Source organism: Sprattus sprattus (assembly GCF_963457725.1).
Source record: "Sprattus sprattus genome assembly, chromosome: 4".
NCBI classification, from domain to species: Eukaryota; Metazoa; Chordata; class Actinopteri; order Clupeiformes; family Clupeidae; genus Sprattus; species Sprattus sprattus.
Window position 1 is genome coordinate 20,832,635 of NC_137923.1, and position 16,050 is coordinate 20,848,684.

A 16,050-nucleotide genomic window follows, 5' to 3' on the forward strand; every position below is an offset into this window, starting at 1 on the left:
GCAAAAGATGTAGAAGTGTGGCTCATTCTTGAACTGAAAAATCAACCACAGTACCTCTCCATTTATGCTGGTGATAAATCACATTAGCAAGTTGGAATGCAATCATAGGTGAACATTTTAGAGTTGATAATCCTTTTTTCAGACTGGAGATATTGAAGAATGTTTACCTGAACGGGCTGGCCAGTGATAATTCGAAGCGTTTTCACACACTGAGCCAGAATTTATTCTGATTCTCCAGACGAAATGGAAGCCAATCTCAGAATCCACACAACTGATGTGTACAGAACACTAACCAGCATTTTTTCTGAAAATCCCTCTTATTTCTTGAACCCAATTATGAGGATGATAGGGGCAATCTGCCCCTCCAAGAGAATCCACTTTGATGTGCTTATACAGTATGATTATGTGCACCAGTCTTTCACAACATTATTAATACATTTTTAAAATATATGTGTCTCCATAGATACACGAGTAGATGTTTATGAATTAGAATGAAGTTGTACACAGGCATGATGCCTTTCTTTACCACAGTGTGTTGCCATTCTGGGTTTGACAAAGGAAAATCTTTGTCAGTAACAAGTAATGTGAATTATTTGAATCAATGAAAGACAAAAATGTAACAGTCGTGCCAGGGTAGTTATTTCATATTGTGCTTTCCTTTGGCAAAATGTGCATTTAAACTGTGCAAAATTTTACTGTTTGAACAATCGCACTCATACACACCCTCACCTCAAAAATAACCATAGAGTTAATTAACATCATGAAACTCATTAACATTTATCCACAGAATCACTGTCACATGCAATGAGATAGAATAAGTTGGTCATGACAATTTCCAGTCCTATTTAATGAGGTTGCATATAGATAGCCTCCTGCTGAGGACCAGCCAATGTGCTAATGCCTGCCCACATCCTGAGCAGCCAAAAAAAAATAAAGAGCATTTCAAATATTCTCTGTTCATTGGGCCCTATTCTGAGTTAGATAACATTTCTTTTGTAGCAAACTTTTCTTTTACGTCCTTGACAGACGTTCTAATGCTGACATAATTCACTCAGAGTCTTTTCTTTAAACATGGCACTTGAACAAAATCTAAAACAACCACACAGAAAAAAATGCTTGCATTGTTTATTGCCTTTGGCAACCATTGGCGTCTGGCATCTGCATGCATTTTTCCTGCCTATGTTTTTTTATTGCAAGATAATTTCATCATGTTCACAATCATGCAGAGAGTGTCCTTCAAAAGCTGCCACACAATCCATTCATTAACGGCTGAACTGATAATGGAGCAATTAGTCAACTTGGGTGTGCCAGGAATACGGAGGCTTCTCACTGACATTTAAAAACAGCCTTCCCTCGGTGTGTCTCCTCTGTGGCATTACGGGGGGATTACAGAGTGCTGTGATATCCAGTTTTGCGCCGCCATCTCTGGTGTTGTACTAATCTTGGCCCCTAAGTCTGCATTCGGGAAGCCACGAGTCGCTGCGGCTCTAAACCCTATGGATGGTGGCAAGCTCCTCTGCTAAAGAGCCCTGCGGATTTCCATTCCAAACCTTTATGACACTGTGAATCATGCTGGTGGAGTTCAAACGACGTAGGTGCCCCCCTGCTTCATGTATGTCCAATTCATAATTAAAGGGGAGGAGAGCGTGAAAGGAGGAGTGGAATGGATTATCTACATGGAAAAACTCATACAAATTAAGGGAGGTGGGCGTAATCCCTTAGAGATAAAGGTCTCTTTTAATTGGCTTTCTGATAACTGATTAATCAGTTAAAACACAACCCTATTGGTCTGTTGAGGGGGTTACGCAAATTTGAATCATGCCACGTGCCTTTGAGGTGTGTTGTGCATGGGCCTGTATGACAGGTACCACTGCTCCTCTTATGCTTGTAGATCGTTGAAAGCCACATCACATCAGTGAAATGGGTTGATCCTCCTAGCCTGTCCTGAAACGGTGTCAATTTCCCCCTGAATAACTCTGCATTCTCTGTATTTACAGCGCGCAATTCTGCTCCCTCCCTGACAGATCTGACAGGTTTTTGATGCAGCTGAGCTAGGGAGGGGGTGAGACCACACAAGCATCACAAAGATACATGTTATTGTCGAGCAGACCTCCCAATGAATAAATCAAGGTCATCTCGGCATCGGGAGTCGGGCGGAGATTCCACAGGCGAGAAATGTATAGCGTGTCAGAGAGGTGTCATTTGAGTTGAATTGTCCATGACTGTTGGTGAGGGAAGGCGTGCAGGCATGTGCGCCAAGCGTGATGCAGATGATGTGTAACGTCTACTGAAGGCTGGAGAGCCCACTTAATTTGTTCACGGGTCACATGGCTCATGTTCACCCAGTTTGCATTAATCCTCAATTAGTCTTTGACACCCAAGTCATTATTAGTGGCAAATCGAGCTCCAAAGACATCCAAATGGACCGAAATGCAAAATAAACTTTATCAAGCGAAGGCTTGGCGCGCCACAGCTCTCAAAATACCATGCAAATCCTATATGTCGTCGTGATGTGGCAGTGTGAATTGTGATCAGTGGAAGCTTCATTCATAAAAAATTCAAATGTATACTGAGTCACTGAAGGGAGCGCAGAGCCAGATGGCATTGGGGTAATATCTGGAATATTGATGTTGAGCCTTGAGTGAATGTGGTTCTAGGGATCACTGACATACTCACTAAATCATCTGCGTCTCCTGGCACAAGACTGATATTGAGCGTGGCTGTGAAACTGTGGTGAGTGCGGTTGTGAAACTGTGGTAAGTGTGGTTGTGATGCTGTGTGGTGAGTGCAGTTGTGTGGTGAGTGTGTTTGTGATGCTGTGTGGTGAGTGCAGTTGTGATGCTGTGTGGTGAGTGCAGTTGTGATGCTGTGTGGTGAGTGCAGTTGTGATGCTGTGTGGAGAGTGTGGTTATGAAACTGTGGTGAGTGCAGTTGTGATGCTGTGTGGTGAGTGTGTTTGTGAAACTGTGGTGAGTGCGGATGTGAAGCTGTGTGGTGAGTGCGGTTGTGAAGCTGTGTGGTGAGTGTGGTTGTGAAGCTGTGTGGTGAGTGCAGTTGTGGTGCTGTGTGGTGAGTGCAGTTGTGATGCTGTGTGGTGAGTGCAGTTGTGATGCTGTGTGGTGAGTGCAGTTGTGATGCTGTGTGGTGAGTGCAGTTGTGATGCTGTGTGGTGAATGCAGTTGTGATGCTGTGTGGTGAGTGCAGTTGTGATGCTGTGTGGTGAGTGCAGTTGTGATGCTGTGTGGTGAGTGTGTTTGTGATGCTGTGTGGTGAGTGCAGTTGTGATGCTGTGTGGTGAATGCAGTTGTGATGCTGTGTGGTGAGTGCAGTTGTGATGCTGTGTGGTGAGTGCAGTTGTGATGCTGTGTGGTGAGTGTGTTTGTGATGCTGTGTGGTGACTGTGGTTGTGTGGTGAGTGTGGTGAGTGTGGTTGTGTGGTGAGTGTGGTGGTGTGTTCCCACACTGCTCTTAACCAGCACAACACATTTTCAGAGGGTATCATAAATGCTATTTATTTGAAAATATTATGCAAATATAAATTAAGCATGACAGACAGGCGCGGCGTGTACATACAGGCAAACTAAGCAGTTGCCTGGAGCGGCAGATCAGCAGGGGCGTCAAAGTGAGAGAGTAAAGAATCTGGACGAAGACAAGAGACGTTAAATTTCATATGCCGCTGCCTTTCCCTACTACACTACGGAGCACTGTGAACTTCCAGCATGGCTCCACTTCCAGCTCAGTTTGCAAGCAGGCCTCTTGCGTCTTTTGGCAACCAATCAGTCACCAGTGGGCCGTTACAGTGGAACATCTTAAGAGGACTTATTATGTTCGTTTTCGGGTTCATTTGTTACATCATTCCTTGTCCCAAATTTAGTTTTTTTTTTCATACTGTACATCTCTAGTCACCCTCTGTCTGAAACGCTCTGTTAAAGCTCCTGTGTCCTTAAGCCCCACCTCCCGATGAGCCCTGTGTGCTCTGATTGGTTAGCTAAGTGGGCAATTAGGATTGTGTAATGAGATTGTGTCATCTTGTTTCAAAGGAAAAGCACTGGAATTCAAATGAGGAGTTTAAGACAGCTGGATGGTTCTGGCAGGAGAGTTACTTCTTATGGCGTTTATCTTTGCAGACTGTTTACTTGCACAAAAAGGCTATATAACTCACTGAAGCAAAGGGACAAACCGGAAAAGCATAATAGGCCCATAAAGTGTTAAGGAATCGGGCAGCGAGTAGGAGAGGTTCATCTCCCTACAGTACACAATGAATGCTTTTTGGCCAAACTGAGATCCACAGGCTCGGGCTGTTGCTTCTTAAAATTGATTGAGAGAGAACGGGTGTATTATCTGCAGATAAGTATAGCTAAAGCAAAGTCGACTATCTAGGCAATGACAACCCTAAATGAAGAAACTAAACATTCTCCCAAAGTTTTATATGATATTATTTAGGTAACACATCTTCTGAATGGGAAATACTGCTGACACTGCATCTTAAGAGATAACATCATGCAGTCCCCGACTAAAGTGATGAATCACTGCTGAACCAGCTAACAATCCTGACCAGCCACCAGCAGCGAGACTGAGACCAGCATCTGCCCCTGGTCCTATAGGCGTACCAGATGGCAGCACAGGAGTCTACTTAGTGCAACCACCACAACCCTCATGTTCAAAAGAGTACTGTAAACCCCAGTGGACCTAGTGTCCGGGAGCTGGAGGTAGACGGTGAGTCTGGGTTGGGCTATTTCCACAGCCTTCAAGCAAGGTTTCGGAAGGTGCACGAGTTTGCCAGGCGAGGACTGCACAGGGCGGGGGCTCACCAGAAGCAAGTCAAGCTGGCCAGTCAGTGGGTCGTCCCGTGTACCGCTGTAGCTGAACTGTCTGATTTAGTTTATCAAGTCCAGCTGCTAGGATGGAGGAAGACAGTGGTCATCGATCGCAAACCAGTTGGCTCTGTGATGACCCCTGGCTCACCCTGAGAGACAGGAGGGCAATACTGAGTCTGAGGGCACAGCGCCCACCTCTGTGCCCGTTCTAGGAGTGTCTGAGGTCACACACACACACACACACGCGCACGCACACGCACGCACACGCACACACACACGCACACGCACACGCATGCACGCAGAAGCTGTCGCCAGTGAAATTCGTCCTCTGCCTTTAACCCATCCAAGCTGTCCTCTCTAAAGCGCAGCCAGGAGCAGTGGGCAGCCTTTATGGCACCCACGGATCAAGCCAAGTGCTCATGTCCAGTCCTGGTCAGGGACTGACCGGAGAGCGATCTGTTCTTCTGCAAGTTTTTATATTGGGGTTCTTTATGGAGGAAACCCTTGTGAACACTGGGAGAACATGCAGACTCCACATAGAAAGGCCTGGGAGATAGCCCACATGAGCACCGAAGGCCTGGGGAGAACCTGCCCCCAGTACCATCAACCCAGGACCTACTTGCTGTGAGGCACCAAGCCACCGTGCTGTAATGTGATTTATTCCCAGTCCTTGTTTATGTCTGTAAATATGTCTTTATTGTTCTTATTTCAAGTATTTGGTGTTTTCCCTCTAATGTCTACATGTATCTTTAATTAGCAATTGTAAATGGCCCAGTATGATTTTCCTTGTGTTGTAGTGTCTTGTCCACCCCAAGTCAGTCTGATGTGCATATATCAGGCTGCTCAAATAGCCATTCTGTATCAGTGTCTGAATGCTTGTGCATATGTTAATGGCAAAAAAGCCAAAGATATGCCTGACTACCTTACATAAGCAAAAACGAGCCCTACAGGAAAAAATAGCTTGACCTGCATAAACTGGTGACGGTGGCTGGCGAGCTTGTTTGACCAGCTTAAGATGTGTTTTCACATACTTTTTGATAGTTTAGCTGGACGTCCCAGGTAAGACCAGTTAAAATCAGTTACCACCATAATCTTGTTTCTGCTGTTGATTTAAACTGGTTGACCAGCTAATTAGACCAGCTTAAGGTATGCTTTCGTATGATTTTTAAATAAAGACCAGCATATGCTGGCTTTAAGCTGTTTCCAGCTAGGACAAAAATAAGAGCCAGAAAGACGACAGCAATGAAACGCTTCCTCTGAAGTTTCCCCCCTTAAAATATTGTTATCTGATCCAGTCTCATTTCCCACTGCACAAACGACATTCAAATTGGTTCTGAAACATAGCGCTGTGATTTCAGAACCTCGGCCAGCGATATTGGTTGTGCGTTATCAAGACATTCATTTATTTATTTCAGTAGATTTGAACCTCACGGCAGGGGTGTGATTTTTTTGTTTCAGTTTAAACCGTTAACACTCGTGCTAGTTTGCTAGCTAAATAGTCAGTTTAACTTTTACCGCCACGTTACGCAGCTTGGCTGCAGTTCACGAATGAGGACGGATATCAGATCGTGGCTTTGTAAGGAAAGAAGAAAGAAAAAAACACCACAGAGACCCCGAAGAGCCCAGTAGCCCCAGCATCAGCAATGATGTCTGAGGGCCCGAACTTGATCTGCTAGCTTCATCAGGCACAGGAGATGTTACACCGGCGGCAAGCAAGGTCAGAATTCCCCAAATATTCCCATTTCATATTATGTTCATGAAGCACAAAAACATGGAAAAGATAAGGTAGGGAATTGTTCGCGTCTAGTCAAAACGCCACTTTATTGCCAACAGCAGGAAGGGGGAAAAAATCTGAAATGGGCATGGCAGGATGATAGACTGCTGTTTTACTATATACAAATATTTGCCCCCTCGCCATTTTAACTGCCTCCTCAGTCACTTCATCCTGGAGCCGGGCCTGAGTCTGTAGCTATATCAAAAACTTGTGTTTAGTGTCTGGTATTGAGAAAAAGGGAATAGCCCAAAAACACAAGAGTCCCAGCAAAACAATTTTTATGTTGGACATAGTGCTTCTGCTTGTGCATTGAGCTGCACCACTAACTCACATATCAGCGTGTAAAAGGTGATTTTAAAACAGAGGGCGGAAGGGGGTGTGGATCTTAACGCACCCTGAAGTAATTCTTGCCTGACGTGGTCAAAGGCAGCATATCTCCGCTGCAAGTCTTACTGAAGGTAGTTTCAAACTGTCCTCCAGCAGTCTCGCTGAAGCAGGGGGAATGGCAGTTGCGCGTTGCTTCGTCTCTCCAGCGGAAACCATTCCTTGTCCCGAAGCCTGGCGCACAATTTGCTCACACTCAAGTCGTTTCACCGGACTTCTGGCATCGGCAACAATAATAAACAATTGAGGACAAGCAAACTGGACTACGAGAGAAAGAGAGCGATGCCATCTTCTGTCGAGACCTCATTCCAGTTGCGAAGGGAGCAGGATGAATTTAGTGTTCTCACGATTCTTGGCATACCTTCACATCGGGTTCCAAGTCGTTCTCCATACGTTCATCTACCCCAGTCATCTCCATCCGCAACCCTGCCACATCCTGGCACGCATCGGACACACCGTGCGCTTGGGCGCGCTTTTGCCCACTCGTCAGCCGTCCAGGATACAGTCTGCCCTGAACCGCGCCCTCGTCCATCTCCGGCAAACTGGGAACAACTTTTTACCCTATAACCTGAGCTTGGAGGTACTGTCTCGGGAGCCTCTAAACGGAGACCCTGAATCCCTTTTCAGATGCGCCTGCCAAGACATAGTCGTGCAGGGAGTCTCTGCCGTCCTCGCATTTCCCCAGACCCAGGAAGAGCTCATACAAGTGGAGTTTATGTCCTCCTTTCTGGAAATACCTTTCATCAGTATTATTGAACAAGGAGAGCCACTTAGAACTGAGGTAAGAAGACTTGTTGAAGTGAGGGCTGCGTTGATAAGTGTCCGAACACTGTTGTGGAAATGGGCAAAATCTTGTGAATATTTCGTCAGTAAGGACGCAAATCGAAGGTATTTAATGGTCATTAACCTTGGATATGTGCATTTTACCGTCAGTTGTTTACATCTCCACGAATGTTTGTTTGTATACCTTTTATATTTCATTATTCTTTTATCTCCCTAATCGTGACAGCTTCTGTCTTCTGTGTCTTTTCGACACTTATAGAGGTTCCTACTGGACTACTGTATAAAGTACTGTATTTTATGATGAAACACATTGGTTGTCACAAGCAGTGTGGTACTGTTCCTCGTCAAGTACAGACAGGGTCACTCAGCAAGCCTGCTGGCTGGTGAACCACCCTTTTCTCATATCCCTCCCCCATACAAACCAGATTTAGGCTTCCACTCTCTCACCCAGCCTCATCTCCACAGAACTGTAGCTGCAAGCTCTACACAGCCTGTTGGTGGGTTATCAATAGCAATCTTCTGGATGATTTGCCCTTAGACACCAGGAGGGCTACCCTATAGCAATCTCTACAGTGATAACCAGTGTGTGCCAATCACATCCGTTATTTTGGTCTCCAGCAGCACAGCCAATTGCAGTGATTTTTGTTGGCAGAAGGCTGTCTCAACAGACTTTATCCATCACTCTGTTGGAGACCCTGCCAGCACACAGGCATAAAGGAACAAAGAGGCCCCTGAGTTTTGCCCCAGAGTGCCAAAGAATGGTGCCCAGGCGAGACTGACCAGAGGCGGTGTAGAGTGAAATATTATCATCTGTCACAGGCTGTCTCTGCAGTAAATGATAGTTGACATGCTCTGAAAATTCACATCCTAATTCTCTTTGGGTGTAGCGTTTAAGACTATAATAAAAGACTATAATAAAACCCCTAATTCTCTTTCTGCAGCATATTTATCACAAATACGGTGAACACATAGTAGATAGTGCCCTGCGAACCTGAAAATACACCTTTGCTATTCATTATCCAGATCTGTATGAATTAAAATCATCTTTTACTCCTGTCAGTGGCAACGATTCTCATTCACTGCTGAGAGGACGGCATTTCTCAAGGAGGCAGGGATTGTCTGATTGCATTGGTGAATTGAATTTGGCACATGCAGCTGTCCACATAATTGCCCATGATGAAATTAAAAGTGGTGGGAATTAAAAAAGGGGAAACTACTCTCTACTCATTAATTCACTAACTGTAAGGAGAAAAACATAAATAACTGTGTCTTGCTTTTCAAGTTTGAAACATGCAGGATGTACTGGCAGGTAGTTTTTTTTTCTCCAGCTTATGGTCTTTGCCACGGCAGTAGCAGGTGCTAGTACATCTTAATTAAACTTCCCAGCAGAGGCTTTTACGAGAGGACCTATTTCCTAATGCCTTTGGTCTATTCTAACAAAAAGCTCAGTGTGTTCATTAAGTGATAGTGACTAAGGTAATGGGGGGTGTTTCTTCGTGGGAAATTGTGTAAATTCCTCATTTCCATATTGAGGCTGTTTGCTTAGCTGAGTTCATTTTGGAGATGCCAGCTCTCCTCAGTCTATCCATGCCTAAGCCAGGCTTTCATTAAGTTGGTGGCTTTGCACAGGAGATATCTCGTTATGAACGGGGGAAAAGATTACCACATGAAATACTCAGTGTGTTCCTTTGACCAAAATTACATTCTAATCTACAGACCTCTCAGAGTTTCATTTCATTGTGGCCAACTTGTTCTATGCTGAGGTTATTAGGCTTAATGAGGCCTTAGCGCCAAAGGCTGTTTTTGTGCTAAATATGGAGGTTGAGGAGTGATGCACCTGGCTATACGGAAACTCAAAACAAACTGTGATTGTCCAGGTCCTCGCATAAGCATTTAAAATGGTTCTTCTCTGATGAAGATGTCAGAGGTGTTCCTGATTTTATAGGGTAAGAATTACTGTCAGCGAGGCTGTGATTTTCAATTAGGTTTTTGCTTCACAGTTAGCGGCCCAGTTTGCCAGTGTGCTTCTCCCCAGTGAAAGAGACACAAGTGTGTTGGGTCTGGCAGGACCAAACACCAACTCACTTGGACGGTGCCCAGGTGATCAATCTTGCTTAGGACAGGAGAAATAAAGGTGGTGGTAAAGGTAATGATAGCCGTAACAGTTGTCAAAGGGAAGGCTTTGCAAAGTGACACATAATCAGTGCTATCTTCAGGACACTGGATGTGTTTTTGCTGTGGTCTGTGAGGGATGGACTGGACCCTAGGCCTCAGGGCAGATAAGGAATGCTTTTTAATAAACAGGCTGTCTATGACCACGTCTGTTAGACACAAGGCTTTAGTTACCGTATATTTTAAAATATGTATGTAGAAATGTTCTAGAAAATCCTGCATGTATTGATACTCTGTGCTGTTAATTTACACAGCTGTGGCTGTTTGAGAATTAATTTCTGCTTATAGTCTGTAAGTGACCATATTATGGAGGTCTCAAATTAAGTTCGTACAGGTTTGCATCCATTCAATCATCTCATCATGGCTTAAATATAGAGTTGTGCACACACAACAAATATATACAGCCAGAAATGCAAATGCATTGTGCGTGGAGGTAGTCTTGACACCATTCCATCCCTCCCAATTTGTCTGTCTGCCACACACACACACCCACATATGCATGAGTGCACTCACACACAGAGACACACACACAAACATGCACACATATGCACACAGAGTCATCAGCAGTAACACCCCTGACAATGGCGATCATCGGAGCGGTTCAGCACTGATTGTCTGTGCCCCAATCGCTCGATTATCGTGGGCACAACAGTAAAAAAGTGTGAAATACCTGCAGGAGGAAGCCTGTAATCTCTCACATGTGCGGTGCAGAGATAAGGCAGGCAGAGGCCACGCGGGTCTGTGACAACCAAGTTCCTGAAGTGGGAGGGGAGTTGCCCCGAGACTCAGCCAGGTGATCCGGGGGGGGAGGGAAAACGCTCGGAGCGCTGCTTAAAGGGTCAAAGGGGGTCTGCATTGCCGAGGCGCCTGGGTTTAGCAGTGGCTGTGCGCGCATTCAGACAATTTAATACCCATCTCTAGGTGAGCGAATGCCATCTGCATGCAGTTTAATACCCATCTGTAAAGCTTGCACCTAGCACAGGTCTCGCTGACCTTTCACAACAAATACATCCTGCTGTGGAATCCGTTGGAGAAATCAGCGCCCCCAGATTCAAATTGATCAGCATTTTTCTTTCTTCGAAAGAGTGAGGGGGAAAGAAAAGAGGCGATTTCTCTTTGTGCATCTTACAGCCATACCTAGAGGTAGCCTGCAGCTATGCCTGCCGCAGATGGATTTTGTTTATTCCCCACAAATGCCTTATGTCAGCTGGGAGTGTTTTCCCCAATGGGCACCCATAAGGCACCTACATGCAGATTAGGAAAGCTCTGGCAGCCACATCCTTGAGAGTGGCTGGCATTTGCTATTGTTTTCCCTTTGCCATTTGTCCGTCTGCTAAAGACTGATTGTGATCAGATTTTAAGATCTGGTTGTGACGTCAGTTTAATATTTGCTCATGATGACACACTCTGTGTGGTTTATCCACCATCAGCATAAAACGAAACAATGTACCCAACCTTCAACCGAGTCATGCCTAAAATAAAAGACTGATTGAGATTACCACCCAGCGCTCATGCTAGAACAGGAGAGGGTGGCGCAAGTTGAGCTGAATGAATCCAACTGGCATCCAGCTCAATGCTGAGATGATTCATTGTCCCAACTCTGGCAGCGCACAGCCTTGTGGTGGGCATGGGATTATGGGCACACAGTCCACAACCTGCCAACATTTTACCCAGAACCCCACAAGCATCTGGTAGACAGTTGCTTTGTTATGACTGTGATTTTCATTCTGTTCCACTTTGTTGATGCGGATGTGTTGGGGGTCACACTTTGATGGTGAAATGGTGTGCCTCAAATTTTTTTAAGTCCACACTGTTTCATCTGTTAAATGTTGGATGTAGGATCTTGAGTCTATATGGAAATGAATATGACACATGCGAACCTGCAAATATATGAGTGATCTTCTATTCTGTTCCATGGTTGAAAGCGAAAAAGTGCTTTGACATAATAGAACACATTTGTTTGCGAAGAATGAAACAGATATTTGCATAAAAATGTATTATGATACCATGGGTACAGCAGCAGAGAAGACATGATCACACGTTCTGAGATTCATTCCCTTTTCTTTAGACTGTATTCATTACTTTATCTCGTTGGAGCATGAATATTTCAATTATCAACCATTACTCTGAGAAAAAGGCTTGACTGAAGATCTAAAGGCTTCCGTCTCCAAAGAAAAGGCGCTTTATCCGCCTTATATGTTTTGTCAAATTTTATCACAAAAATTATCTTTGTACCAGAATTGTGCCACAAATGTGGGGTTTTGTTTTTTATAATTGATCTGTCTGTCGTACAATTAAACAGGAAACTCATTTCAAGATAAAACAAGGAGAAGTTGAAGTATAAGACTTACTGACGCCCACCTCATGAAAGTTATACATATTATGCATTGCACAAGTATGTTTATCATTCTTCTGATATTTAAAATGCCATTCCCCATCTGCTTCACTATAAAACCTAATCGCCAAAACACTCTTGCAATCTCTTCCGTTGAGTAGCAATGTGTTTCCAACCCGCTTTTGAGATCTCAAGGTCAGGTAGAACACACCGCCCAGCTTCAGCGCTGTGAAGAGCAAACAGCGTGATATCGGTCCAATCAGACGGAATTTACTATGTAGTTAGGAGGCGGAGAAAAATGGAGACAGCTTTGTGGAAGAGTTTATTTCCACCCTGTCAGAGCCCCAGCAACTGGCTACAGGCGAGAGGCTCCAGATCACAGCTGACAGTCTGACGAGTTGCCTACTGTGGATCTCTTCAGTCCTCTGCAAAGAGAAAGTTCTCCCCACCTGCTAAGACGTCTGTGGAGATGTTCTTTTGCTCGCATGTTTCTCAAGCCATGGGAGGATGGTAATGGAGGAGAGGAGAGAAGTGGAGGCGCTCTCTTGACATCTTCACACACGGTTGTCTGTTGATTGAAGGATGGATAGGAGGGGAATCGTTGCCGTGGTGTGAATCTTCTTGTTTATCATTTTCACCTGGGTTGGTCTGGTCCCATTAAAATTGCATCACAGACTCTGATTCCACTAGTGTTTACAGTGTGTGGCATTGATAGATCTCCCTGCTGTCACTCCTCTGTGGTTGCATGTGTGGATCTCTGAACACAGACAGTGATATTCCCTCTCACCTTTCACATATACTGCAAAGCCCCAGTTCTCTGTTCCCGGCTGGGTTTTTCTTTTTCTCTGATGGGGTGCGCTCACACTTCTTATAGATCTCTTTTTCCCTCCAATCCTTCACTCTTTCCACTTGCTTTCCCCTGGGAGACTTTTGGTCCACTGCTGATTCCAAAACCTGCCATTTTCTTTGAGTTTCAACCAGACAAATGTCAAACATAGAAAAGAAAAAGAGTAATTCATGAATAAAATCAAAAAATCAGAAAAAGAGTAAATCATGAATCATAAGAAAAGGGGAGAGCATTGGGGAGGATTAGGGGAGTCATAATGACATCATTAGGTTTTTAGTTCTGTTAAAAAAATTATGAAAAACAAAATGTCCATATATATAAATACATCCGTAAATACTAGTATCAAGTGTTATTTGTCCTTGTTGATTAACAAGAAGTGAGTTTTCTGAGCTAACATAACATAACCCTTTTGCATTGATAACAAGCTTTGTGAACTTGTTTGGAAGTCTTCCATGTTATCTGAGTTGATGTATGGCTTATCAGCAGCAGTACTATCTACCTGTGGTGAAGGAACGGGACTACTTGTGATGCACAGAGGATACCTGGTAGATGATGAATTTGTTCAGAAGTTAATTAAACATTTATTAATAATTAATAGATACATCATCTATACCCATCATAAATCCGCAGACCAAAAATGATGTGCCATTTATCATGAATTACGATTCTGTCTCAATCCCATACCTCTTCCAGTAGGCTTCTCTTACCCCTGCTCCGTCACACACACACACACACACACACACACACACACAAATGCATACACACAGAACCAGAACGACAAGTTTTAATATTAACATTTTTTTTTTTACTCTGTTTCTCTTTTCAAACACCCAAAAGATCTCGGAGTAGATTTCTTGTGGACTGCTCAAAGCGTTCACTGTTCGATGTCCTTTACGTCTCAAATGCTATCAATCAACATTTGGAGTGCAGCTTTGCATGCAGAGCGGCTGGATGAGACTGGGCCGAGTCGTGGCCGTGCATGCTGAGCCTCAAAGATAGGGGATTCTGTGTGTGAGCGGCGGGCGTCTGATCTCCCCGCCCGCTGCTGTCCCTGCTAATTGAGGCAAAGCATCGTTCAAAAGCAAACGGATGCGAACGGCCAAAAAACGCCACTAGATGCCAAGTAGGCTCTCTGTGCATTTTGCTGATTTATTTTCTGAAAAAGAAAAGACCACTATTTTAGAGTTAAAAAGATGATTTCAGCTTTCACAGACAGGGCCAGTTTGCCATGGCTCAAATAGATGGCTCCTCGTCATCCTCATTTTCTAACAGCTTTAGTGACACTTTTTTGTGGCATTTTCCCACTCTGTATGTCTTTCTCTCTCTTTTTCTTTCAGTGTTATCACCCCTCTTCTGCTCATTGATTTGAGTTCTGGTGCCAGGGGGCATTGGGAGGGTTACTAATCTCAGCCTCAGCTCTCTCTCTCTTTCCCGGCTCCATCTCCTCTCTTATAGCAGACACATATTGCAGTAATAGCATTCACACTCTTGCTGTGCAGCTGAAAAAGTCTTCCCATTGTCCTCATCTTGCATCAAACAACATCTCATTATGCTAAAAAAAAGAGTGCTCATTTAAGGGATGTAGTCCTATGGGGAGCTTTGTGTTGTTTCCTTTAACACTAGGTCACTTCTATCTGTTTGTTGCATCAGCTTCTTGTGGTAATTGATTTCAAATTAGGGGAAGTCTTTAATAAGAAAAATGGGTCTCTTTAAAGCTGGAAGTTGTAAGGTGGTAGCGCTGAAAGTGTGACTTCTTTTTGAAGTGTGCCGTGCATTAGTCTTGGCTTTCGGTTCCGATGTGTTTTTAAAAGTATGTTTACTGTGACGCTGCCTTGAGCAAACATATTGTGCATTATCACCCTCCTATCAGGAAACAAGGTCCTGCCACGGGTGAGTGTTTTAAAGAGATATACGATTCTGCATGCTCTATGAGGTAACACTGTTTTGGGGAATTACCTTAATAAGTTATGGTAAAAACCTCATGGACCTGCTTCAGCATATTGTTCCAGTCATCCTCACCTTGCAGTATATTTCGTCATGAGCCTGAACCTTAACAGATAAACTGCAAAGCTCCCTTATAGACAGTCTCATCTGTCGCCAAAATTTGGGCAGGGCGTTTGCTAAATCACCCCATCCATAAAGCAGCCTGTCCCTAAATGGCTTCCATTTTCTAGCGCCATTCAGTCTCTCCGTGGGAGTGTGGAATTCACTGGAGAATTCTCAGGGCATAATGTGAGGGATCGTTTCTATTATGAAGTTTTAAAAGACATATTTCTGTTTCCGAGTCCTAGAAAAGCTCATTACGGCCCTGTAATGTTTCCTGCAGTGTAATGAATATATGGGGGTTGCATGCTCCCTTAATACTCTGACATTTTGCAGCATGGCCTCGGAGGGCTGTGTTAGTTTGTGTCAGGTAAATAGGATTTGGGGACGTTATCAGGAGTAATAACAGGTCAGAGCCCAGCAGTGTGACATATAATAACTCTGGCATGGTGTGCCATCCACAGCAGGTCCCTCATAGTGGGACTGCAGTCCCAGCTAATGCCAGAATTGATCTGATATGAAATGATTACCAGCAACAGCAACTGGTATTTAAATGCCTGAAGTTCATCATTAAGTAAATTATGTGTGTGGTGTACCAATTTGTCTTGTGTCAACTGAGTTTGATTGGCCATCTATCAAAATCTGGCAGCCGCCTGTTTATTTTGCCATTTCGAAACTGACTAGAGCAGTTGTAAACACTAATCATGAAAGCCTGAAAGCCTGAAAGCCTTTTTTTTGGGCTATCTTATATCATCCAGAGTTTTCAGTGTAATTTGTTACTGCATACAAAAATTGGAGGTCTATTTATATTATATTTAAATTGAGATGGAACTGATGACAACCCAGTGCCTTTGGGATGATGCATGTTCATTATCACACTCAAGAGTGGGTTAAA

At 44.1% G+C, this 16,050-nt stretch overlaps 1 protein-coding gene across 1 annotated transcript in view; it reads left to right on the forward strand.

Annotated features, from left to right (window-relative positions):
• Positions 1 to 7,303: 7,303 nt before the first annotated feature.
• The window catches only part of grin3ba (glutamate receptor, ionotropic, N-methyl-D-aspartate 3Ba), a gene marked incomplete at both ends in the record, with an annotated part of 31,565 nt that continues 22,818 nt past the window's right edge, over positions 7,304 to 16,050 (forward strand). Inside the window, one exon of the mRNA XM_080836230.1 lies at positions 7,304 to 7,756. Within this exon, the coding sequence (XP_080692356.1) occupies positions 7,304 to 7,756 (453 nt within the window). The remainder of the gene's footprint in view (positions 7,757 to 16,050) is intronic.